The sequence below is a fragment of the Rhodamnia argentea genome, chromosome 9 (genome assembly GCF_020921035.1).
Source record: "Rhodamnia argentea isolate NSW1041297 chromosome 9, ASM2092103v1, whole genome shotgun sequence".
Lineage (NCBI taxonomy): Eukaryota > Viridiplantae > Streptophyta > Magnoliopsida > Myrtales > Myrtaceae > Rhodamnia > Rhodamnia argentea.
Window position 1 is genome coordinate 6748611 of NC_063158.1, and position 24738 is coordinate 6773348.

The 24738-nt window shown below is 42.5% G+C and overlaps 5 protein-coding genes across 13 annotated transcripts; 2 read left to right on the forward strand and 3 right to left on the reverse strand.

Moving 5' to 3' along the window:
* Positions 1–172: 172 nt before the first annotated feature.
* Positions 173–15893, reverse strand: LOC115748551. Of its 5 annotated transcripts, XM_048285383.1 has the most exons (5): positions 15884–15893; positions 15187–15190; positions 3628–3944; positions 1086–1975; positions 173–748 (listed from the first exon to the last, which is right to left on the reverse strand). In XM_048285383.1, exons 4-5 carry the CDS (start codon positions 1946–1948, stop codon positions 256–258), a joined length of 1356 nt encoding a protein of 451 aa, XP_048141340.1. In that variant the 5' UTR covers positions 1949–1975; positions 3628–3944; positions 15187–15190; positions 15884–15893; the 3' UTR covers positions 173–255. The 5 variants fall into 5 exon arrangements, with proteins under 5 accessions (XP_048141340.1, XP_048141339.1, XP_030540923.1 ...); XM_048285382.1 differs by lacking the exons at positions 15187–15190; positions 15884–15893 and having other exon boundaries at positions 3628–3682; positions 3804–4156; XM_030685063.2 differs by lacking the exons at positions 15187–15190; positions 15884–15893 and having other exon boundaries at positions 1086–1576; positions 1679–1975; positions 3628–4156.
* On the forward strand, positions 4948–7766 carry LOC125316607. Of its 2 annotated transcripts, XM_048285387.1 has the most exons (4): positions 5587–5940; positions 6471–6812; positions 7347–7371; positions 7420–7766. In XM_048285387.1, the coding sequence occupies exons 2-4, from the start codon at positions 6560–6562 to the stop codon at positions 7427–7429; spliced, it is 288 nt and encodes a 95-aa protein (XP_048141344.1). In that variant the 5' UTR covers positions 5587–5940; positions 6471–6559; the 3' UTR covers positions 7430–7766. The 2 variants fall into 2 exon arrangements, with proteins under 2 accessions (XP_048141343.1, XP_048141344.1); XM_048285386.1 differs by lacking the exon at positions 5587–5940 and adding an exon at positions 4948–5012 and having other exon boundaries at positions 7347–7766.
* Positions 8353–12440, forward strand: LOC115748550 (probable alkaline/neutral invertase F). Of its 2 annotated transcripts, none has more exons than XM_030685058.2 (5): positions 8353–8572; positions 8729–9424; positions 10213–10650; positions 11208–11766; positions 11953–12440. In XM_030685058.2, exons 2-5 carry the CDS (start codon positions 8729–8731, stop codon positions 12243–12245), a joined length of 1986 nt encoding a protein of 661 aa, XP_030540918.1. In that variant the 5' UTR covers positions 8353–8572; the 3' UTR covers positions 12246–12440. The 2 variants fall into 2 exon arrangements, with proteins under 2 accessions (XP_030540918.1, XP_048141338.1); XM_048285381.1 differs by having other exon boundaries at positions 8354–8569; positions 8718–9424.
* Positions 12891–15156, reverse strand: LOC115748553 (pyridoxine/pyridoxamine 5'-phosphate oxidase 2). Of its 2 annotated transcripts, none has more exons than XM_048285385.1 (7): positions 15002–15156; positions 14868–14917; positions 14703–14760; positions 14360–14392; positions 14099–14194; positions 13474–13638; positions 12891–13388 (listed from the first exon to the last, which is right to left on the reverse strand). In XM_048285385.1, the coding sequence occupies exons 1-7, from the start codon at positions 15095–15097 to the stop codon at positions 13287–13289; spliced, it is 600 nt and encodes a 199-aa protein (XP_048141342.1). In that variant the 5' UTR covers positions 15098–15156; the 3' UTR covers positions 12891–13286. The 2 variants fall into 2 exon arrangements, with proteins under 2 accessions (XP_048141342.1, XP_030540926.1); XM_030685066.2 differs by having other exon boundaries at positions 13474–13641; positions 15002–15155.
* A 2745-nt stretch (positions 15894–18638) lies between the features above and the next one.
* LOC115748552 (transcription factor MYB4-like) lies at positions 18639–20235 on the reverse strand. 2 transcript variants are annotated; one of them, XM_048285384.1, is made up of 3 exons: positions 19933–20235; positions 18962–19723; positions 18639–18927 (listed from the first exon to the last, which is right to left on the reverse strand). In XM_048285384.1, coding segments are annotated over exons 1-3 (897 nt in total). In that variant the 5' UTR covers positions 20066–20235; the 3' UTR covers positions 18639–18925. The 2 variants fall into 2 exon arrangements, with proteins under 2 accessions (XP_048141341.1, XP_030540925.1); XM_030685065.2 differs by having other exon boundaries at positions 18639–18908; positions 18939–19723; positions 19933–20234.
* Between the last annotated feature and the right edge of the window lie 4503 nt (positions 20236–24738).

A 24738-nucleotide genomic window follows, 5' to 3' on the forward strand; every position in this document is an offset into this window, starting at 1 on the left:
CCTCATGACCTTAAAATTTATTCGAGAATAAATCTAGCAGCTGGGTATATGAGTACAGGCCTATATGTGCATCTAAAACACAATTCACATTCGCCAAAAGGCGTGAAAAACTACACTGATTTGAGAAACTACTAATGACCATAAAATTTACACATTGGCAAAACTAATTCTGTGGCAACCGATCTTGCTCATGTATGCAACGCTCCTTCACAAACCAGCAGAGAAGGCTTTGCTTTGCACAACCACGTACGTTGTCTAAAAAGGAGGCAATAACAGCCCGACGGTCCATCCCACAAGCAAACCAGTACCCACAAGGCTCAAACCTAATGCCACGGTGAGCGCATACTTAGTAATGTCTAGCCACATTGGTCCCTGTTTTCCCCGTTTAGTATTGGCATTCTTAGGAGGTTTCGACCGCACTATTATACCTTTGCGAGGCATCCAAGGATGGATGGCAGGGACAGGTGTGACAATTGGCTGATCAGTGTTCTCAGCTTGCAAGTAGAACGCTTTTAGCTGCCATTGATGAAACCACTGCTGGCAGGCAAAAAGCTGAGAAGCTTGTCTGAAGAAGAGCTCAATGATGTGCTCCTTCTCTTCATGAGCACGCTTTGCTGCCTTCTCTGCTTCTCTGGCACGTGTTTGAGAATGCCGGAGGGCTTCCAAAAGCTGAGACTTGCAAGGATCACCATCAGGAACTTCATATGCTTCCTTCATATCCTCAGGGCCAGCATTGTCAGTAGTTTTGCTGCAAATTTCCAAAGACCAATGAAGCACTTAATATGGGGCAGAAAACTACTTTCCATCCTATATAGTATAGCATCGCGTCGCATTTTCAAACGTTCGTTCAGAAATTGTGCTACACCAGTCTGGATCGGCCTATAAACCTGAACCATCTGAAAAATGGCTATGGTGATCATTGCATTGCAAAGGTGCTTTTTCTTCCCTATCTATTTCAAGGACTAGAGCTAATAACAAGTGGATATTACCTATTTAAGCAGTATACTCTCTTTGAAGAAGCAGCTACCCTATCTAGCAACAAAAGAGGATGACAATTACTTAAGTACACTGACGGCGCCAAGTACCTGTGCAACTCGCCAGGCACATATTCTTCCAATGAAGCCACACATGTTCCAACTGTTTCATCAGGATCAAAATCATGTGACCAAACAGGTGGTGTTGAAAGAGTCACTGGCTGCGCTTTCATGTGAGAAGGATTATCATGATTGAAGCATCTAATTTTTGAGTAGGCGCATTGCTTAACATGAAGTTTCTGAGGCGGGGGAAGATCACAATTCTCAACATGGTCAAGCAACTTCCTAGCAACCAAGAAGGCTACTTCACCCTTATCCATCGCACGCCACCATGGATCATTATTTGCATTACTAATCCATGGAGAATCTGGCTCAAAACCAAGTTCAATAAGCTGCTTGGAAACTGATGAGCCAAAATCATCTATTTGCATGCAGGCATAGCTTCCTCCCATATCGATATCCTTCATATCTTTGGCCTCCCCACTGTCTTCGGCTTCCATCTCTCGCTTTTTACCGTCAAAATCCTTATGGTCTTCTTCATCCTGCAAGACCATCTTATGCGACTCAGAATATAAGTTTCCCAAGCCCGTTTTCAAACTTTTCATCTCAACATCAAGGAGATCTATATTTTCACTCATTAAAACCTTTTGGAACCCACGGATTGGCTGGAGATGAAGCCACCATCTTGTGTCATCGCAAAGATCAGAAAACAAAGGCTTCCCATTGGAAGGCAGGAAACCTATATCTGGATGGTCACCCTCATGGGCTGTGGTGGTTGGTCCAGCATCTACCTGTTTAGACGTCACTGATGATGATTGGCAGCAAGCTAATTTAGGGGCTCTTTTTGCATCCTCCTGTACAAAATAACGGTTTATTGTTCTCTGCCATACAGCTCTGGCTTCAGCTGCTGCCATCACTCTCTGAGCCTTTCAGACATTTCGCTGTTGACAGCATGTAAACCAATCACAATATACAGTTTATGATCCACAAAACATGACGCCATCTTTATACACAAGACGATAAAAAAATAAATAAATAAAAGGCAACTATACAGTTGCACTAATATCAGCAGAAATTTTTCAACCGTTCCTGAAATTCTAGTAAAACACATCAACTATGTCGAAAACCCCAAATGACCTTTCAGAGAGAAGCAAGAAGAATAAGTTTAGAAACAAATGGAGGTATAAGGCAGGTACAAGAAATGGCTACGTAACTTGTGTCCTGAGTTTTGCAATCTTAACAACTTTCCTCAACTTCTAAAATTCAATGTACCTGATTAATTGTTGTAAAAGAAAAATCCCACCTACATAACTTCCGAAATGCCTTTAAGTAGTCAACCAATAATCTATGGTGAGTATTATCGTGTTCTTGAGCTTCCGACCAACATTCAGTAACCAATCATACCTCACTCGCAAGTGTTCTTTTGTTGTGCATTTTCAACCACATACACAGCATGATAACATGGTGTCGCACAACCAACTATACTCGTTTGCCAAAATGTGATTATGAAAACAGAATACACAATCAAATGTGTGGTCCATCTGAATTTGTCATGTGCGCATTCAACAGAAAGCTTTCTAATGCTTAAGCTCCTTAGCAAAGAACAAGCCCTGCTTCATGGAACTTGGATGGACAAAAAGACCAAAGTCCCATAAGAATTGTCATTGCAATGTCTTTGTCAATGAAACTTCGGTCAATTGACCTGGCTTTGGTGGAACAATCCGATGAACAAAAACGACCGTCCCATAAAATTCTTACTTCAATAATCTCACAGAAAAGGATACTCACAACTTAGGTGAAAACTCAATTTCACTATATGTTGCTCTTACAAACAAATGGAAGACGCTAGAATTGACAAGTTTGTTTGCAGGTAATATATCGTTGGCAAGGTTATAGAAACATCAGCCATTTGCGTAACTAGGAAGTCTCGGTTAACAAAACCCAAGCAAATTAAGACGCCACGAGTCAATCGATTTGGCAATAACTTTTCCCAATAGAGTCCCAACTCAGGCCAAGTTCAATCAAATCTATTGACTATGAGGGATAAAAATCACAACATAGCTCTCAGTAAAAGCACGGGGAGTAAGAACGACTTTAAGGTTTGACGAGTCATTAAAGAATGACATCATGACAGAAGGGACGAGCTTATACGAGCCAACACTTGCATCATTCCTTTCTGAAATATCAGTAGAACTCTAGGGATCATAAGGAAAAAAAAAATGCCATAATGCAGAAAAATAGACTCCTTTCGGCCTCTTCTAACAAGACAAGTACCAACAAGCATGGTCTAATCGATCATGGAACCTTAACAAGCTCTATGAATGCAGTCTCATGTCCCTTCACAGGAAGAGCTTGAATATCCAAAGAAATACAATTTTTTTTTTTGTTTCGCTGCTACCAATTAAACAGGAAAACGACAGAAAACATAACAATTCAGACCCAGATGACTAATCATCAGAAAGGTTTCATTTTTAAGCAGGAGGCAGTGATGTTCGAAGCAACAAAGCAAGAAAAACACCATCACCACAACACCATTAGGATGGAGATTGAGGTACAACCGGAGCACTAATCAGCGAGGTGAGAGAGAGGGTACCGGAAAATCATGCAGGTAGACTTATGGTGGAGGAACGGAGGCAACTAAACCATGCATACACCACAGGAGGGCAGTCGCCAGCCTTTAACTTAAGGCCTGCTTGTACAGGAGGGAGAGATAGAGAGAGCCAAATCTAGCAAAAGAGAAGCAAATGAGGAAAGAAAGGAAGGAGATGCTTGGGTCTTGTTCTGCGCAGTCAATGGATGTGATGCTGCATCCCGTCGGTTTGTTTCATCGGAGCATTTTCCTCGCAAAAATATCAAGAATGGGAATGATGGGAAACTGGAGCTACACGACACCGTCGGTTGTTGCCTTGCCTTGCCTTGCGAGAGAAAGTGGGACCAGTGACGTTCGGGACTTTTGGTTAGGTTCGCGAGGAAGAAAACGGTGGTCGGTGTCTGGTCTGGTGTCTCGCAGCACACGGTGGCGCCGTGCGGTTGTGCGCCACCCCTCGATTTCATAGGATAAGGGAAAATCCCACCTGTCTCTGTCCAACCACTCCCATCGGACCTTCCTACATCATGGATGTACACTGCAGCAATGGAATGATGGCTACATATATCTACGCAGTTGGTAGCACAGGTGCGTGAAAGAATAGGAAACCGTTCAAATCGCACTGAATCGAAGGAGTGGGTCCGAGTTCCGATTTCAATAAATGAGAACCGCTGAGTACGAACCGGACCGGTACACACGCTACCCAATACCCATTCGGACCGCTGATCCTGTTTTTGGGTCGAGTCTAGGAACCAGCGATTTTTAATTCTCATTTTATGGAACCGGCCCTTAATTGAAAGAGACATGAAACTTCTCTTACACTGCCCGGGAGATAATACATCCCAAACTTTTTTTTTCCTGTTAAATCCCATAAAAATCCTAAATTCGTATAATTGATTCAGAAGTACATTCCGTCGGACTTCCATTGCGAAATAAATAGTCACATCCTATCAATTTGCCAATTGCTATTTGCGCATGCAGTGGCGCCGAGCCATTCGAATGAAACCGTGCCGTTATGTTTTATTTAGTTTTTTTTTTTTGGCAAAATGTTTTATTTGGTTATTGGATACAGACAAGAAAAAATTTAAGATATCGGAAAGACATTCGTGATATTTGGTACTTTATCAATAGAATCTGATCGGTCATAAATAACGAATTGATGTGGTGTGTTCATATCATAACATATAGTTATTTGTTTGAAATTAATTTCAGGTTTTTTTTTTAATTTTATTTTATGCACAAGGGCTCATTTTTAAACGGAATTAAAAACGGAAACCTGACGGAGAGTTTTTGACGAGTGGAAGCCGTCCAAGCAGGTGAAGTGGAGAATGTCGACGATTTGCAAACCCCAGCTTCAGCTTCCGTCCGCCGACACCTGCATCGACTGACTCGTAAGCCCATCTCTCTCTCTCTCTCTCTCTCTCGATATCGAAGTTGAAGCTCTTGATTGGCTTATTCCTCTTTGTGCGATTTCTTTCGCTTCCTTCGAAATCCATGTTCGTACCCATTTGTTGCTGCTTGAATCGCTTGTATTGTGGCGTCGCTTTTGGAAATTGCGTGTCCATGGCGATGACCCACCGTCCGTCCGAATCGAACTGGTCTTCAGCGCTCAGCCGGTGGAGCTAATCGCTCAGAAATGCCAATGTGGGTCGCCTCTTTGACTGCTTTTCGCCGCTTTCTGTCGTGCTCATCTGGCCAGTGTTGGCATCGGGTTAGGATTTGGTTATATGCGGGTGAAGTGTTTCCGATCGTAGTGAGCTTGTCGTTTGCAATTTTGACGCGGCTAGTAGAATGTTACTTACTTGTCTGTAGGATACACGTCATTTAGCCTGCGGACCCGGGTCGATTTTATTAAACTGTATGCTTGGTTATCGACTATGGTGGCATGGTTGTTTCGAATTCCGATGGTGTGTGCTTAGTTTTAAGGTTTTTGGCTCTGAGGCGGATGTTGTCCTCGTCAATGGGTACTCTAGCATAATTTCATATCCTCCTGTCTTGGTGTAGATAGATGTGGTATTGACTTCATAACCATGATGATAGACGGTATGCGCATTACTGGGAAGAAGATATCTAATCCAATCAGATTCATGCTTTGAGACGTTTGTATTTTAGCTGGGAAAAAAGATTCACCTGCTTCGGTCATGAAAATTTAGATAACATCAGAGTCAAGAGCTTGAATAGTGCTCATTGAAATTGACTGCATGGGCTAGCTCCTCTGATCCCTTCCGATGGCTGAGGCAGCGTTATTATAGTGGCCGAAGGCCAAGACTGGGGATGCTTTGAAGACTGTGATTACAACTTCCTTCATAATTCGAACTTGCAAAGGTCCATTTTGCAAACTATTTACCAGGCTTCCATAGTTTATCTTGTTTAGGCTTTGGAAATGGAATTATCTATTTGGGACTTGAATGTTCCTTGCAATTGGTGACTAGAATACGTCTTTTTCTTAGTATATGGGGGTTTGGATTCTGTGTTCATGAGACATTCTACTGAGAGTAGTATCAAAATTAGTTGCTGAAAGCTTATGGTGACTTGCTGGTCATCATGGATTTGCAGCTTTTAGCTTCACTGGAACAAGTTCTCTAAAGAACAAAATTTTTGCAATGGATTATTTCAGAGAAGTTGCCATCTATGGAGATTTACTGCTCATTTACAAAATCAATTTGCTGTTTTACAAGCTAACATGCTCTTTGTACTCGTTCAAAGGGTTGTTTGGAATAGGTGATTTGCTGCATAGTAGTAGCCTCTCTCACCAGTGTGTTTCAAATGCAAATAGAATGACTCATGATTGATTAAAATGCAGCCTTTTCCATTTGGGAAATTCGTCAGTTTCCTCTGTCTACCTGCAGGCTTTTTGTCATTATCCTGCATATATAGTATGTGTGATCAGTCGGTTTGAACTTTCCAAGTTAAATCCATTGCAAATTTGTATTTAGCAATGGGAACTGAAGAGTCGAAAGATCCTTTCAAAGGGGTGGACTGGAAAGCTGTTGGCGGTGACATACAAAAGGATCCTGCTGCTAAACCAACTGTAAAGAAGCGGTTGCCTAGAAAGATTAGGCAAATTCCAGACTATTACTTCCTTCCTCGAAGATCTTTGCCCTTGACTCTTGCTTTTTACGGGGCATGCGTTGCCGGTGGAATTGGTGCAGGAATGTTGGTGGAGACCTGGATAAATAAGAAAGTCAAAGGTGAGAAAATATCTTATATCATCTTCTTAGGTATCACAGGAGCTGCGATTGAATGTCCCCATACGCATTTGCACAGTTGACGACTGTAAAGTGTCCTCTAAGGAAATCATCGCCTGTGCAAATGCACGCTGGTCTTAGAACCTACTCTAGGGCTTCTTGTGTTGATGTTTTCTTCCATTAATGAACAAATGAGTTGGTTCACTCATGCGTAGCTAATGATTTGAAACAAGAAAAGGACAGGTGAGGCAAAGCCGAAGATGAAGAATGGCATGGATTTGCTGTCGTGTTGGTGTATTACAATAAGGACATCTAGCTAGAACAGAGTCTGGAAATTGACAAAACTTTGATGTCGTTTTAGAATTCATAGAAACGATGTTCTGCTTTCATGTGCTCGGAGTGTAAAATATAATGATGTTCTGTACACATTTTCTCGTGATACTTTCTATCGTGGTCTTGTTTATCTGGCGAATTGAGCTTTCGCTCCGCCAAATTCATGTCTTATGATATGATAAAATTTTTTCCTTGACATTGCAGAGGATGGAGGCGTCATATGGGAGTTTGACAAGTAGATGGGACGGATGCCTATTTCTCGATTGGAAACTGAGTAAGACAAGTAGATGCAGTATGCTGTGATCTTCTGATATTAGTTTCGACTCTTTGAATTGGCTGAGATCAACGGCTGGATCGAGCGACTGTGCGTCGATGAACAGCAGTCGCCGGTTGATCGACGAAAGTGATGAGTTTGATGTCATCGGAGGCGGTCTTATGGCGGTGGTCGCTGGTGCAGAGAGCCCTGCAGAATAGCAAAACTCTTTTTGCTCAGCCACCACATCATTTGCTTGATTGAAACTTACACATCTGATTGTGGAAATGAGAACCCACGTTTCATTATTACCATACACTTGCGTTTGTGCTTAATCATGTGCAGTGCCGCATAAATGAAACTAATTAATCTCGATACGCGTGATAAACACATTGATAATTCTCATGGCATCCTTTAGTCATGGATTCTATTCTATCGATTCATGGGTCGGCGTCAGCTTCTCTTTAGTTCAAATATAATCTAGCACTGTGGTTCTACGAGTCGAGTACTCTCGACGATTGGCGTGCCGGGCTCTCTTCGCTTCTCCACCTCTATCCCTCTTGTGATCACTGGTCATGTCTTGCCGATCCTCTGGACTTCATGTTTAATCAACCAATTATTACAAAATGAATGAAGCTAAAATATTCTTATCGAAAGAGAACATTCGATTCAAATTACATAATTTGAGATCGCACACAAGTTGTGCTGTATCGTCCTAACGCGGCATCGGCTCTACGAATCGCATTCTCTTTTCATCTGATTAAAATTCTTGTTAAGAGCTAATGGAGAAAAAATCCATCCAGATCCCGAATTTTTGAAATTGCAAAAAAGTCGGGTCGATGGCGCGAAAATCCGTCGAAGCAAATAGGCACGTGTATAGTCTATAATGCTGTGCTGGGGCACTCTCCTGCTTATAGACCTACAATTTTCCCAAAATACCCCGCACCGAAGAAGAGAGTCCACATGCGTCGACTCGGATCGTGGTCGGTGGCACTTCTCGTAAATACTTCCGCAACAAGACCTACTTTGCTACAGTAATAACCGCCGGAACAGAAAGCCAGCCCACGCCTTTCTTGCTTCGCTCACGCTCCCGCCTCCTCCCTCCTCCTTCCAAGTTCCAGTTCCAGTTGTTGACTGCAACTCTCTCTCTCCTTCTGTTTTACACTGCATTCTCAAGGTACTTCTTCTTCTTCTTCTTCTTCTTCTTCTTCTTCTTCGTCTTCTTCGTGTTTTCGTTCTTTGGTGCTTGTGTGTGGAGATGTGGCTTCTCGGGGCTCAGGCAAACGTGGAGTCGTTGCGTGGCATGCGTTTCTTATCTTTCAAACTCTTTCAGATGTACGAGTCGCCCGGAGAACTACTCCCCAAAGAGAGCGAGTCTGATCGGGCCGCCCCGAGGAACTCCAGCGCCGGCACTGCCGAGAAGTCTCCGCGGGAATCCGTACCGGTCGTCGGAGGTGAAGACGTCTCGGTTAGTCAAGTTCTGGTCCCATCGGTCTCCCCTGAAAATGCGGATTCTCTTCCTTCTCTCCCAGTTCCCGCTGCAGCCGTTGCAATGTCATCGACCTCTTCGGAACCTCAAGATGCTGAAGCCGCTTTGAAATCTTCCAGCTCTCTCGGGAGCGAAGCGCTCGATGCGAACGGGAAATCGCCGTCCGAGTTTGGAGAGATCGAAATGCCTGAGCAGAATGGGGATTCTTCAGATTCTGCTAAAGATGGAGATGCGGAAGCGATGGAGAAGCCATCGGGTTTGGTTGAAGAGGAGGCGTCTCCCGAGAAACCGAGCAGGAAGGCCAGTTTCTGTCATGACGCTTCGGACAACGTAAAGGCCACGATCAGGCCGTGCCCCAGCCTGAGCGCCAATCTCAACAATTATGATTCGATGGAGGACGCCCCACTGCCCGCCAATGGAAGCCCGGTGATGGAGGAAGCGTGGGAGAGGCTTAACAAGTCATACGTCTTCTACAAGGGCAAGCCCGTGGGAACTCTGGCTGCCATGGATCCAAACGCTGATGCCTTGAATTATAATCAGGTAATATAAGGGCAGTTTATTAGTCTGTCCTGTTTTCATGCATATGTTACTGTTCAGATAGATCAGTGGCTCCAGTCATCCATTAGGGGAGAATATGCACGTACCTTTTGATTCCTTGTTCTTTAATTGTTTCATCCGCTCATGAGCGATCTCGTATTTTACCCTAGTGGATGGTGTGACTTTCAATATGGAATTCTCTTGGTTTGAATTTGGTAATGACCAAGTTACCAAAGTAGGAATCAGTTACTGGGCATTTAGGTGTAATATGTTGCAGATTCAACTTATGATGTGCAACTCTTTCATTTACATGGGCTATGCTTATTTCTAAAACTAACGAGTGCAGAGATTCTACTCTTGGTCCCAATCTTCATTGCCTTCCTCCCCTTCACATCATATTTGCACATACTGAGAATCTGTTGTGTTTAATCCTTATTTGAAAGAATTGGGTCTACCCCGCTTTATCCACGAAATACTTTTGCTCACTTTAGAATAGTAACCATGGGGACAACATTAGTTCAATGAATATCACGACCAGTTATACAATTTCATCCAACTTTGTTGCTGATCTTGGTATTTTCATGAGTATCAAGATGATTAAAGATAGTTAAGCAATTCATTCCTTTCAAACCTTATACACAAGCGATCAGGCATAAATGTTCCCCGTGAAAACTGTTGCTTTTGGCTTCTTGTTTGGTCTTCACCGTGATAAGCTGATTTTCTAACAGGCATTTTTGTGGTCGTCTCAGGAGCATGGTTTCTTGTTGATTTTGTTAATGTATGAACCTCAGGTCTTTGTTAGAGATTTTGTACCTAGTGGATTGGCTTGCCTGATGAAAAAAGACATGGAACCAGAAATTGTGAAGAACTTCCTGTTAAAGACCCTTCATCTCCAAGGCTGGGAAAAGAGAATTGATAACTTCACTCTTGGAGAAGGAGTTATGCCCGCAAGCTTCAAAGTCGGTTTTGACTTGCAAGACAAAAAGGAGAGACTGGTTGCGGATTTTGGTGGTAGTGCGATAGGAAGAGTTGCACCTGTTGATTCAGGGTTCTGGTGGATCATACTGCTGAGGTCATATACAAAGTGCACGCATGATTATTCCCTTGCGGACCTGCCAGTTGTGCAGAAAGGAATGAAGCTGATACTTAATCTTTGCCTATCTGATGGATTCGACACTTTCCCAACGCTTCTTTGCGCAGATGGTTGTAGCATGATTGACAGAAGAATGGTTAGTTTTCTCATCGTTCTTTTTCTTGAGTTTTATCGAGCTAAAACTTGTCAAAATGGCTTGGCGCATGCTGAGCATATCTGAGAATTTTAGAATCTACTTTTAGTGGTTCATTAACTGTTGTATTAGCACTTGCATCCTACCTCTCTGAGCAGCATCTGATGCTGGCTAGAGCAGTGCTGATAAGGTTTCTGTCCCCACTAGCCTCCAGAGCAAGCCAATACCAACTGCATGTTTCAATGGCTGAAGTAATGCTTAAGTGCCGCCACCTAAATGATTAACTATTTTGCTAGTTTCTGCAAATGGTGATAGACAAAACATGTCGAGGCCAATTTATCTCTAGTTTCTATTTAAAACTAGCATCGGCATGGAACGTTCTTTTCCCCCAAATGATCAAGGATTACACAAGGGTTTAGCTAAATGAGAGGTGTGAGATGGTAAAAAGGTTAGGTGCACTAACTTTACATTGTCCCAGGAAGCTCCAAGCTCCTAAATACCGCTCTAGTCTCAAGACAAAAACAATGATTGACACTGAAACCTTCTTACCTTTGAAACAGGGTGTCTATGGTTATCCGATTGAAATCCAGGCTCTCTTCTATTTTGCACTAAGGTGTGCACAGCAGTTGCTGAAACCAGAGCGTGATGGCAAGGAACTTATTGAGCGAATTGACAAAAGGATAATGGCTCTAAGTTTTCACTTTAGGAAGTACTATTGGATGGATCATACGCAATTGAATATCATCTACCGTTACAAAACAGAGGAGTATTCTGATACGGCGGTCAATAAGTTCAATGTGATACCAGAATCGATTCCTGACTGGGTGTTTGATTTTATGCCACTTCGGGGAGGATATTTCATAGGAAATGTTAGCCCAGCTCGAATGGACTTCAGGTGGTTCTTAGTTGGCAACTGCATTGCCATTTTGAGTTCTCTGGCTACAACAGCCCAAGCAACAGCAATCATGGAGCTAATTGAGGACCGGTGGGAGGACTTGATAGGGGAGATGCCTTTGAAGATCACTTACCCTGCACTCGAGGGTCATGAATGGAGGATAGTCACTGGATGTGATCCAAAGAACACAAGATGGAGCTACCATAACGGCGGATCTTGGCCTGGTAAAGTGCAGTTATTGTCACTTTCATCTTCTTCTGATAAAGAGCATTGAAAAATTACTTTCTTTACCATCACCTGGCTATTCTTCAATTCTTGCGAACTTGTAAAGTTGACCTGTATGTGACAAATGTTAAAGACAAATCCAATTGACAAGTTATTTTTCTTGTGCGGTGGTCATTTTTGCACAGTGCTACTATGGCTGCTGACTGCGGCTTGTATCAAGACTGGTAGGCCACAGACAGCAAAGCGAGCAATTGAGTTGGTCGAAAAGCGCCTCGCAAAGGATGGTTGGCCTGAATATTACGATGGAAGGTCAGGGCGGTATATTGGGAAACAAGCTAGAAAGTACCAGACATGGAGCATTTCTGGCTACCTGATTGCAAAGCTGATGATTGAGAACCCAGCCAACATATCCATCATTTCTTTTGAAGAGGACAAGAAGATATCCAAGCCTAGGCTCACTCGCTCCACCTCGTTCTAAACCAATACGGTTGTTAAAATTTCCCCTTTCACCTCCTTAGAGGAAAGGGATGCACATACCCCTACACACAAATTAGGAAAGATTGTCCAGTATATCTGGTGCGTTGGGCTAAAGCCATCAAAGGCTTCAACCCTTTAGGAAAATGATACCATACAGGTACATATAGAACACTAGAGAAATTGAACTTTCTTGAAGGTTTTTAGAAAACTTTTGACTGTATTAGATTCGGACAACATGTTGACCATACAGAAGACCCCTTTTCTCAAAATTACAAGAAATTGATGTCCTTGATTTTGAAATTAAAGGACCCAATTCGTCATCACAAGACAGCATATCTTTGTTCCATCAATTGCGATATTAGTCATCTCATATGTCCTCGATGCGCCTAGTCAAGCCAAATTGGACATCTGCAGAACACTGTTGAATGACGTGCATTCAGATAGCGGCTGACACAGAGACCATATGACAGAAAATTTTGCAGATGGATGCATCCAGGTTCTCCTGGCAGCGTCTTGCAGAAAACTCTCTTAATGCCCTCTTCTATGATTAGCAATGTAGACCTTTTAGGTCCTTTAATAGAATGACCACACTTTCTGATCAAGTATGGTGCACATTGGTCTTTGGACATGAAGTAATTACGATTCATCAAGCACAAATACCCGTGACTCTCTTATATTCTCTTGATCAAGGAAAATACCTCTGACCATGGGAACCTACCATATGGAGGATAGCAAATGTTCCTCAAGATGGCAAAGCAACTGAAAAGTTGCCAAGTACTCCTCAAAGTTCGTCAGTCTTTGGCCATACTAAAGTATGCATACAGATGCATCTGCTCGCTTCTCTGGAGAATTTTGTGCTTGGCTTACTAATCCCAGGTGAAAAGGCTTATTCTTTTACACATGGTGCCGAAAGATTGAGAGATTATCTGCAGATAACATCAGCCTAGAAATGTTGGTGTTAAAGAAAACCACTGGAAATGCTCTGAATTCGCCATTTTATCTGTGTAGATTGTGAAGATCAGATACTAGATAAATAAAAAAGTCATGGATTAATCCTCTCTGAAACCCAACATTTCTCTTCAGAATGACTTTTAGTCGATTTAAAAGTCATCCTCTGGTTACTCTTCAAATTCAAATAGTCAACCTGGATGAGAAAGGGAAGACAAGAGAATGTTATCATCTTGATGATTGCAATAAGGAAGTAAGTTCAAGACGATAAAATATTCAACCTGATCCGGATCCAGAATCAGCAGACAAAATGAATCTACAGGGCCGGTCGAAGAATCTAAAGAATTTTCATCTGTAAAATGTTCGCTTATGGAGGGGAGGCCAGGAGTAGGTCCCAAGTACTGTAGTCTGGATTTCACAGAACAAGCATGCCAAGCTTTCTCTCGTTGCTGCATTTAGAGTTAGAAGTAATGAATTCATCTAAGGTAATCTAAATAAGAACTGTGATGCAGTGACTGCTAGCCTCAACATTGGCATTTGTTACACCGTCGCTCATTTCTTGATTAAGCATGGTTTGCATATGGTTTTCAATTGCCCATCTCCACATCACGTGCAGTAGCGTGAGCTTCATGGTATCATGCTTGTTTGTTCGCAAAGAATATGTGATATTGACATGACAAAAAAATCATCGCATCATTTGCAGTCATCTTCTTGATCAGTTAACAGCTTCAGGAGCTCATTTAACGACCTTGTGGATGCACACAGACTGTACACTTTGTTGAATCCAAAACCACAAGAACCAGCAGACAACTCTCCAAATTATTTACATGTATTGATACCAACCTTACAAGAAATGCACATGAATCAACATTGAATGAAAATGAACATTCAAGAAGAAATATGCACCTGAAGCTTCAGGCTATCGGGATTCGAGTGATCAATCATCTCAACTACTCCGCTAATCCGAAACTGCTCCCAAGAGTCGGTAAAGTACCAACATACCTAGAGAGAGGAAATCAAGTTCTAACATCAACAGACTATAAGGAGATCAGAGAAACTTTAAAATCCCATTCATTTATGTCTAAGCAAGTAAGCAGTAGCTTTGTAGCACTGATAAAAGTTCCTGAAGACGTCATGAACTAACATATACCGTCAAACGGTGATTACCTCAGCTAGAGGATTGTGCTTGAGCTCTTCAATCTGCAGAATTCAAGCCGAATTTAGTATAATAAATCCACAGAATTCAATGTCAGATATGAACAAGCACTTGCGAGATGAAGTTAAAAGTAGGCATTCCTACGTCTGCTCAAGCAGATTGTTCAGTTGTCAAAAACATCAGAGCAAGAGCAACGGGTTCCCATTTCAAAACCAATGAGGGATGCTGCAAATTCAGAAAGCAGGATGGTCGATTGAGCTTGGGACTCCGAAACATTGTTTGTAGGAGAGAGTGGGAATGATGTCAAATGACCAGAATTAGCGAGGCAGTAAACAAGTCAAGAGAGGAAAGAACCTTGCGACTGCGGGAATCGGTATGAATTTGGATCTTATCGGTGTTCTCTTGAAACCCCCTGCAAAATCAATCAAGAAGGAGCAACTCAAATGCCTACTTTACTAACTGCAGAACACGAATCTACTACACTAGCGGAGACGATCGTGCGTATGGGAAGCTAGAGACCGGAAGACGACGGTTCGATTGGAGGGTCTTCCATTGGATCCGACAGTCGCCTGGCACCAAGAAAACAGGGGAACCAAAGTCAAGGGATGTCTTAAAAATCGAAACTTTCTCAGAGCGAAGGTACGAAGGGATACGAGCTGGAAGAAGGAGGAGTGCTTGAGGCCGGAGTTGGAGTGCAGCGCATTGAGGAGAAGCTGCTTCCATGGCGCCGTCGCCGTTGGACTGCCCATCCTGATTCTCTCCGCTCTGCTTTTTGGGGATATGTTTGTTGTAGATTTGGAATGAAATTTTTGTTTTCCCACGTTTCCTTAATTTTTACGAAACTGTAGATATGTTTTTTTCTTTTCTTTTCAATAAAAAGATTTATGCATGTCTAAGTCTCATAAAACATTGTAATTGCCAAAAGTAGTTCGGTTTTCATGTGGACGCTCCGTTCTATATAGAAAAGAGTTTATTGGCATCATGTCGCTAATAAAAACTATGGGAAAATCCTTTTGTGATGCTTTGAAAATGACATAATAATTGGGGTCTACCGATGCATGTATTATTGATTGGTTGATAGAAGTAAAGGGTAATATGCAAATCACGTTCCAACTTTCGTTAAAGCAAGGATTGCTCTACCACTATCAAGGGCGAATAAGGTCTCGGATAGACATGACCAAAATGAACCAAGGCCCGAAATCGGCCCATTGACCGGGCCCATGGTTCCATAATTGTCGGAACCGGCCCGAAACCGCCGGTTCTGACCCGATTTTTTTTTTTTTTTAAAAGGGCCGTTGGGCCTAGGAACCGGAACCAGAACCAGCCACGTCTAGTCTCGGACGCCAATATGTCTAAACGTTAGATGGACCAAGTAAAGCGTGAACAAGTCAAATACAATGAGAAATTCGCAGGGACTCGGACAGACTAAGGAATAGTGAGCAACTGAATGGAACCAAAGCCGCCAATTTATTTGGAAGGACCAGAGTTAGAGGATGGCGAATAGTCGTTCTTTTATGCAGGCTCACGTACACCACGCAAGTTGATGGCGCGGTGGTTACAAATCATTGAATATTTTCCCAGCCGGCGAAAGTGATCTTCTGTCCAACGAGTCGCTCTCCTTGCTGAAGACTCTCTAATAGCTAATTCAAGCTTGGGAGACTACTAGAAGGATTTAAAGCCTGCTTAAGGATATGGCGGAACTGAAAGAGCTTCAACTCTCTAATTATCTTGCTTTCTCACGTTGCTCATAAAATGTTAACTGCTTGTAATCTAATTCTCTTTATGAAAAGAGAGAGAGAGAGAGGCCTTTTTGTGTTTGTAATTAGAGATTATAGAGTGTTTAAGACCGATAGAGGAGAAATGACTTAGAGCGACGCTAAATGTGAATCAAACATCTACATATCGCATCCCTCTCTAAGGGTCAACTCAATTCGAAGAATACGAGGTTGATGCCTTTGAACTATCCCACGATGAGATGCATAAATTCTTCATAGATCTTTTTGACAAGTAAGGTTGTAAGGAAAAATTCAAAGCTAAAGAAAGAGGTTTCTGAACTAAAGAGAAGAGAAGCGTTGAACAGAGATGAGCTTTGGGTTTGTCAAGACCGAGCACGACGTGCGAAGGAAGCACGTGCTCCTGTCAAGGCTGGATCTTCCGAAACGTCCGAGAAATTTCCTCTCGGGACAAGAAACTCTCTCGAGATAATTTTGTCAATTCAAGTTTCTTGTTTTCAACAAATTAGGTTTGGTATCCTTTGCCGTTTGCCCTTGAAGTGTGGAAAGGTCCAAAGTTAAAGCCTCACCTGCCACCTGCCCGTTCATTTAAGGAGGGGTTTTTAAATTTCCGAACTTTAGGCCCCACCAAGAAAAAGGAGTGACATTGCCACCAAAACACCCTATTGAATAATCATTCAAAATACTCAATAAGACACAATCTATGGCCCTATCAGAATAATTAGGAACCGATATCCAACAATATTCAATGTAACACTAACATTCTTTTACTGTAGATTCGTCTGTTAAATTGTTGCAGTTTATACCAAATTAAAGCAAAGGATGGTAAATTTATCTTAAAAAAATTTAAGGACTCTTCTTCATTTTCAACTATATGATTTCGGACTACAATGGACATATTATGATAGCTTATGTAGTAAAACGCAAGCATAAAATATGGCTTCCGAAATAGTTTCCTAACCTATTCACCGTTCCCATTTATGGAACGATTGATTAATTCCTAATTCGTTCATTTTATCGAAATACCTTATGCGAATATACAAGATTTAGATTCGCGCGAGGCACCGGGATGAACACTAGTTTAGATGAAATTCCTCGTGGGATATAAAGAGGGAGAAGCAAATCAAATCTTTTTCTTTTTCTCTTTTAAATAGAAGGTGCTTGACTATTGTGAATTCCTTCAATCAATCCAATCATTCTCTCCTTTCCACCGCCCCTCTGGAGAATACTGGAGCAATCCGTCCTAGACGTGGAAGATAATCAATCTAGAAACCCCTGAAAAGTCGAGAATGTATAACGCAATATGCCAGTACGTCTCCTTTTTCAGTAGACATTTATGTCAGTGTGGCTGCTAATCATCTTCCCCTGGTGCGATTAGTCAGACTGATTAGTCAAGCACTGCTCAGCCCACGACAGGGAAGCTGACAAAACGATATATGCTTCACTTCTTTTTGCTCTTCTTCTATATCAGACAAGTGGAATAGTCACGACTTGGGAAAGTCAACGTTCTGATTGATCAAAAAAACTAAGTTTACTTATTGAGTTAACATCAATCAGGCACATTAACTAATGCCTGTCTGATTAGCGCGCGAGATCAATTGATTGGAAGAACGGTAGTGGTCGCGGAGGGGTCCATGATCTCCGCGTCATCCTCTCGCTCCGAAATTGTCTTTTTCGGTCTCTTGCTCCTGTTTTTCGTGTTACTGAGGTAATTGTCTTGGCCTGATTCCACCATATCTACCAGGGGATGAGGACCAGAAGTTGATCACGAGCTCAGCTAACAGCGGCCAAGGAAGGAAAGAGAAAGATGATGCGACACCCTGATCAATAACATGGTCGATGAATGGACCCATTTGCTCGAATCTCAATAATTATTACAGCTCTTGCAGCCTAAACCAGGACACTGATTGCCCTTCCTAGGGAGCAGTGTCGACGATCCGAATGTTTGACAGAACGTTAATTAGTTGATTAGGGATGCGAGTTGCTCTTTGATTAGATGAGGCGCACATGCGCACGTTGGGCGGGGTTTGATCAGTTGTTTAGACCACGGGAGATCTCCGAGACGTATGTTAGTAGATGACATTGTTTGATTCATCCGAGGAATAAACGTGTGCGTAGCGAGGATGCTTTTAAAAATCGTCTGCCTAAAAAGACTAGCTCTCACGCCGGCTTGCCTAACGATCTTGAAAGTCTTGGTCTTCTGCATTGTTCTTCTCTTTTCATACGTTAAAAGAAGACGACATAAAGTAGCGTCTGATTACCAAATCAGAAACAAAACTAACCTAATTAACAAGAAAACAAGGGTCTCCTAATTGGCTATATCCGTCGAAGCGAGCTAGGGCAAAAGTGAAATCGATATGCGCTAGTTCATTTTTGTCGCAGTGGATCGTGACTTCTCGTGATTATTTGAAATTCTCGAGAACATAAAAGAAGAAGAAAATAAAAGAAGAGATTGCTCGTGTAAAAGGGTGTTTTTAGCTTCGCGCCGCTGTGGGCCTTTCGCTATCCACTTGTCCATGAGTATAACGTTGCCTTTGAGAGAGAGTTCATCATAGGGTTTGGAGAAAAGGGTAAGAGTTCTTAATGATAATCATCATATACATTTAACAAACCCTAGAAAGTACAAGAGGGGATGGAAACTCTACAAGAGGTTGTTGCCCGTTCTCATAATTTGAGAACCTACAATGGCATCCGAGGTTCCCAAGTTTGGCTAGAAGGTAAGCACGTGTTTTGTGGAATCTACGATTCAAAACCTCGATCGCTCTCTTATAATTTTAACCTCAGCACCCGTTTGATTGTGACGTGCGTGGTCTGCATGGCTTGAAACCAATCTCTCTCTCTCTCTCTCTCTCTCTCTCTCTCTCTCTCTCTCTCTCTCTCACATCAGTAAAGACTCGGCAAAAGAGTCCAGCTGGACATGGTCGTCTTCTGCCCTCAGCAGCTGTAGATATTCCTCGTAGAGCTTGTCCAGCGTCCCGTTTTGATCTTTTGCTGGTTCATCTTCGGATGGACAGTCGGTACGATGACCGTTGGCGGTGTTGTCGTAGTTTCGACCATTGGAGAATTGGTGCTGACCGCAATCTTGCGGATCGCCAACGAAGAAGCCGAACACCCCAGCAGGTTCATCCGACCAAGGAACGTGAGCCGCTTCTCTGTCGAGCAACCCTCCTTGGCTGGAGGACCCGCTAACCGCAGTGTTGCAATCGAAACTGTCGTTCCTAGGTAACGAGAAGGACGTAGTAACCCTAATGGCCTTGGGAAGATGAACTTTCGGCCTCTCCATGGCCTCCACAGATGCTTTACCAGGGCTCTTCTTGTTGCCGTGTTTCAATTTCTTGGCGCTCTCTTTAGCGGATTTGGCGGTGGCTTTCCTCCTCTTATTGCTTCCGGGCGAACGGTGTGTCAGGTGGGTGTCTTGGCTTCTCAGGAGCCTTTTGCTGAGGTGGGTGTTCCAGTAGTTCTTGATCTCGTTATCGGTCCGACCGGGGAGCCTACCGGCAATGAGTGACCAGCGGTTGCCGAGAAGGGAATGCAATCTGATGATCAGATCGTCCTCGTCCGGAGTTATGTTGCCCCTCTTGATGTCGGGTCTCAGATAATTCATCCATCTGAGCCGGCAGCTCTTTCCGCACCTCAGGAGCCCTTCATACATTTTGTAATAATGCACACGATTTTCAGTTAGCTTGAATATTCAAAGTTCATCATAACCACTCAGATATAGAGAAATTCAATTTCATTGTTTGAATATAGAACAAGAAATCAATTAAGGCGATAAATATCAAATTTTAGGGCTACGAATTACGTGGAACGAAGGGCACTTTAGTAGCCAAAGCTGACTAATGAGTAATTACCAGCTTTTTTAGGGAGTGATCTCCAATGGCCTTCACCGTGTGCTTGAATATAGTTAACAAGCAATGAGTCTTCTCTAGGAGTCCAAGGACCCCGGTGCAACCCGACCTTCGCGCAGCAAGGAGCCCTCCCCATCTCCGGCTCTCTCAACAACAGGTCAACCACGGCGAGAGGCCAGCAGGGTGCATCCGGCCATCACAAGGGACGTGATCTGCGTTCTTCTCGAGCACAAATGACCGGAGAGCTAATCGGTCCTTGCGGACCGCCCCGCAAACGATTGGCGGGAAGACAAGTCACGAGTCGCCGACACGGGAATAGAATCCCGGGGGGGAGGTGCACTTGAGTTAGTGATGAAAGGGTGTAGCTATAAAGGTGAGGTGATTCATAGAGTCACACCCGGGAAGAGGGTTAAATATGTTGGCCAGAGCTGCGTCCAAGAGTGGGCAGTCTGCACGTAATACACGCTAAGAACACAGCGACCCTTCTCGCTATCTGCCCTTCTCCTCCCCCTCTCACGTGCCTTTTGCATTAAGCAGTGCACGTAAAGTAAGCACAGTGGTGATTCCAAGCTACCTCGCCCCTGCCTAAAAAGATCAAACCAGTCTGATATTATCATTGAGAAACGTCAGAGCGTGTGCCACTGATCGAAATCGACAGCGACAACTTCATCATAAGATCTTCCCCGAATCAGAGCTTTCGAGAGCTCATCAATGCTCAGCAACATCTTAAATTCTAACCACTGTTATGAAAATTTACCTACTTTTATGAAAATTTGATACCCTTTACTTAAGCGACTCGCGAAATTTTCTTTTTATTTTAATTTCTAACCACTTTTGGTTATCAACTCTCATTTAAATTACTTACCGCTTATTTATTCTTTAACCATGTTGCAAATATTGTATATATTAGGATTATGATTTTTCCCTTTTATTGTATGTATTTACGTTTATACCCTCCCATATGTTATAGAATATATAGGCTTTTCTTTTTTTCCTTTTGTCCCACATAGGAAGAGTACTAAACTCTTCACTTCTTCCAAGCCCATATAGAGTCTTCTCTTGTACATTGTTATAATATATCATTTAGTAAAGGAAAAATTCATTCTCCAAACCTAACACGTTGTCACAGCTAGGGTTTGCTTCTTGTGAGTACTGTACATCAATCCCCAATTACGGCGGTCCCGCTTCATTACGCTTGTGCTTTTCATTACTCCTTTGTTTCGCACCGATTGTCCAACATTGTCTTCATCCCGTTGCCTTCGCAATCCGTCCGACATCCTCATCGTGGTCGGATCTCTTCGACTTTATCTCGATCGATCCGGTCTACTTCCTCTTTCGCCTCGATCTCGCAATTGACCTCGGGTTTTTTCTTCGCCACCCATATATTTTCTTAGTTCTACTATAGATTGTTGATCTCGGAATCATGGTTGATAGTTGTGATCGTATTGATGTTAAGTTGGATGGCTTTAATTATGTTATTTGGAAACCCTCGATGATGCCTGCTCCGGTTTATCGTGATTTATATGGGCATGTTGATGGTATTCATTCTTGAACTACATCTTTGTCTGATAATGTTGAGCCCAAACCTAGCGCTTGAGTGAATATGAAATTAGGGCTCGACATGTTACCGATCGGAAAGCTTGGACAATCTTGTTTGGTTCTATTAATGTCGATCTTCGCCCCCAATTTTCTCAAATTGTTGGTGCGGAACAGTTATGGGATCAAATTACTCAAATGTTTACATAAACAGGTTCTGTCTGTATTTATTAGCTTATGCGGGAACTTCATTGTGCCACCCAGGGTACACTATCCGTTCGTGATTTTTGTAACTATATGGCGTCTCTTTGATCCCAACTTGATGTTTTGGCTCGTACAACATGTCCCACGTGTGTTGTTGCAGTGCTTGTGCTACATCTAAGCTTGAACATCATAACAAGTATTGTCTCTATGATTTCTTGATGCAACTCTCACCGGATTTTGAGGGAGTTCGCAATTATATTCTCTATCGTTATCCTGCTCCATCTCTCTTTGATGTAGTCAAGGAAATTCAAGCCGAGGAAACTAGACGAGGAATTCTTGGTACTCCTTCACTTTTAGATTCCTTTGCCGTATCGGCCACTCCACAGCTGAGTTTCCATTCCGGCTCCTCTCAAGATAGTTTTCAGCCTAGTTTCCAATCTAGCTCCTCTCCAGCGTGGTTTCCAGTCCGGCTTCTCTCAAGGGGTTCTCAACGTGGTTCCCAGTGTGCCTCTACTCGCCGAAGGTCACGTCTTTCTTGTAATCGCTGTTAAAAAAATAGACATTTTTTAGGATCAATGTTTCCAAAAGTTGCTTGATCTTTCTGATGCATACTTGCGTTCAATTGCACCTATTACTTCTCCATCCGCAGATCGTGCCACTTCATCCTCGTCTTGGGACGATCATATTGCTATTATTGAGGCCCGGTTTTCTCGTTTAGCTCGGCTTCATCTTGGTTCTTTTGGTGCATCTTCCTCTATTGCTACTGCATCTGCTGCCCAATCCTCAAGTAATAATTCTTGCTGGATTCTTGACTCTAGTGTTGCTCATTGCATGATTGCCTCTGCTCATTATTTCACTCAACAAACCGCATCGAAAAATCCGGAAGAGTTCTTTACGGTTGATAGATCCTCTCTTACTGCCACTCTGCAAGGCCACCTTACTATTCTTGAAAGCTTTTATGTGCTTAATGTGTTGTGTATACCAAATTTAGCCCTTAAGCTCTTATCCGTTGGGCAATTTGTTGATTTGGGTTATATTGTGACGTTTACCATTGATTCTTGTGCTGTGCGAGATTGTACGAGTGGTTGGACGATTAGCATGAGTAGTATATATGGAGGATTGTATACGATGTAGCATCTTCAACTTCTCTCACCTCAACCTGTTCTCGCCATCTTCTATCTTGATTGTTGGCACCAAGGTCTAGGTCATATATTTACGTTTTGCTTGTCTTTTCTAAGTTAGCATGGTGTACTTAGGCATGTTTCATCTACTGCTATACATCCTTGTACTAGTTGTCATTTAGCTAAACAATCCGCATCTCTGTTTCCTATTAGCTCTTCTATTTCTACTTGTCGTTTTGATTTTGTTCATTCAGAAGTTTGCCCTCTACTCTCTAAAATTGATTTTAAGTATTATGTGTCGTTGATCAATGATTATTCTCATTATACCCGAGTTTATTTCATGCCTTCTCGTGATGAATTTCTCTTTATCTATAAAAATTTTACAGCCATGATCTCTACTCAATTCTCTAAAACTATTAAAGTTTTTTGTTTCGATTCGAGTGCAGAGTATCTCTCTATAGTTTTTCATTCTTTCTTAACTTCTAAGGAATCTTAGCTCAGTTTTTCTGTCCTGGTGTCCCCGCTCAAAATGGTCTTATTGAGCGAAAACATTGTCGTATTCTAGATACTACTCGTGCTCTCCCGTTATCTAATTTTGTTCCCCCTGAATGTTGTGCCGAAGCACTCTCTACTACTGTCTATTTCATAAATCGACTTCCTTCTCTTGTCCTCTCCAAAGCCATCCCTCATCAATGTCTTTTCTCGAAACCACCCACTTATCACCAATTTCGTATTTTTGGCTGTACGTGTTATGTGCTTTTTCCTCCTCATGAGCGTACCAAATTGTCCGCCAAGTCAATTCGATGTGCTTTCTCAGACTACAACACGTAACATAAAGGCTACGGGTGTTATGATCCTTCTTCACACAGTATTCGTATTTCTCATAGCATTAAATTCTTTGATCAACTATCATTCTTTTCCACCTCTTCTACTTCTTCACAGTCTTCTCTATCCATTTTTATGGATATTTCTCTTGATTCATATTCTGATCCTCCTCTTGTATCTTCTCCACCCGATCCAGTGTCACCACCTTCTTCTATTATGCATCCTTCTCAACTACTTCACCTGCTAGTCCGACGCCTCTTGACGATTCTTGCCCACCGTCCCCTCTACGGGATTGACGTCCTCCGGCTTAATATGTGGCGGCAACAAGTTATTTCGATGAGTTTGGTTTCTTTATGGCTGCTATCCACACTTTGCGGGAACCATCACATTATCGTATAGCCGTACGTCATGCCAAGTGGCATGATGCTATGTCCGAGGAGTTGTTTCACACCGATATGTGGGATCTTAAACCTCTTCCACCAGGGAAGTCCTTGATATCTTATCGTTGGATCTACAAAATCAAGACTCACTCTAATGATATTATTGAGTGTTATAAAGGGCGTCTTGTCACACATCATTTTGATCGGGAGTATGGAATTGATTATGAGGAGACCTTTGCTCCTGTTGCCAAAAATAGCTTATGTTTGCATTCTTCTTGCAATAGCCTCTATTTGTAATTGGCATCTCTTTCAGTTTGATGTAAAGAATGCTTTTCTTCATTAGGTTCTTCAAGAGGAACTCTATACGCAATCACCTCTTGGTCTTGCTCATTCTCTTGGTCAGATTTATTGTCTTCGTTGGGCCTTTCATGGTCTCAAAAAAGCTCCTCGAGCTTGGTTTGAATGTTTTGCAGATGTTGTTTGGTCAATTGATTTTGTTTAGAGTGAGAATGCTCATGTTGTGTTCACTCACATTTCTCATGCTGGTTCTACTATTCTGCTACTCTATGTTCACTCATATTGCTTATACTAAGCAACATCTTCACCGTCAATTTGCTATGAAGGATATGGGTTTCTTATGATATTTTCGGTATTGAGGTTGCTTGCGGTGGACACGGTATTCATCTCTCCCAACAGAAGTATATCGTTGACATTCTCGCTCGTGTTGAGTTATCCGATACTCA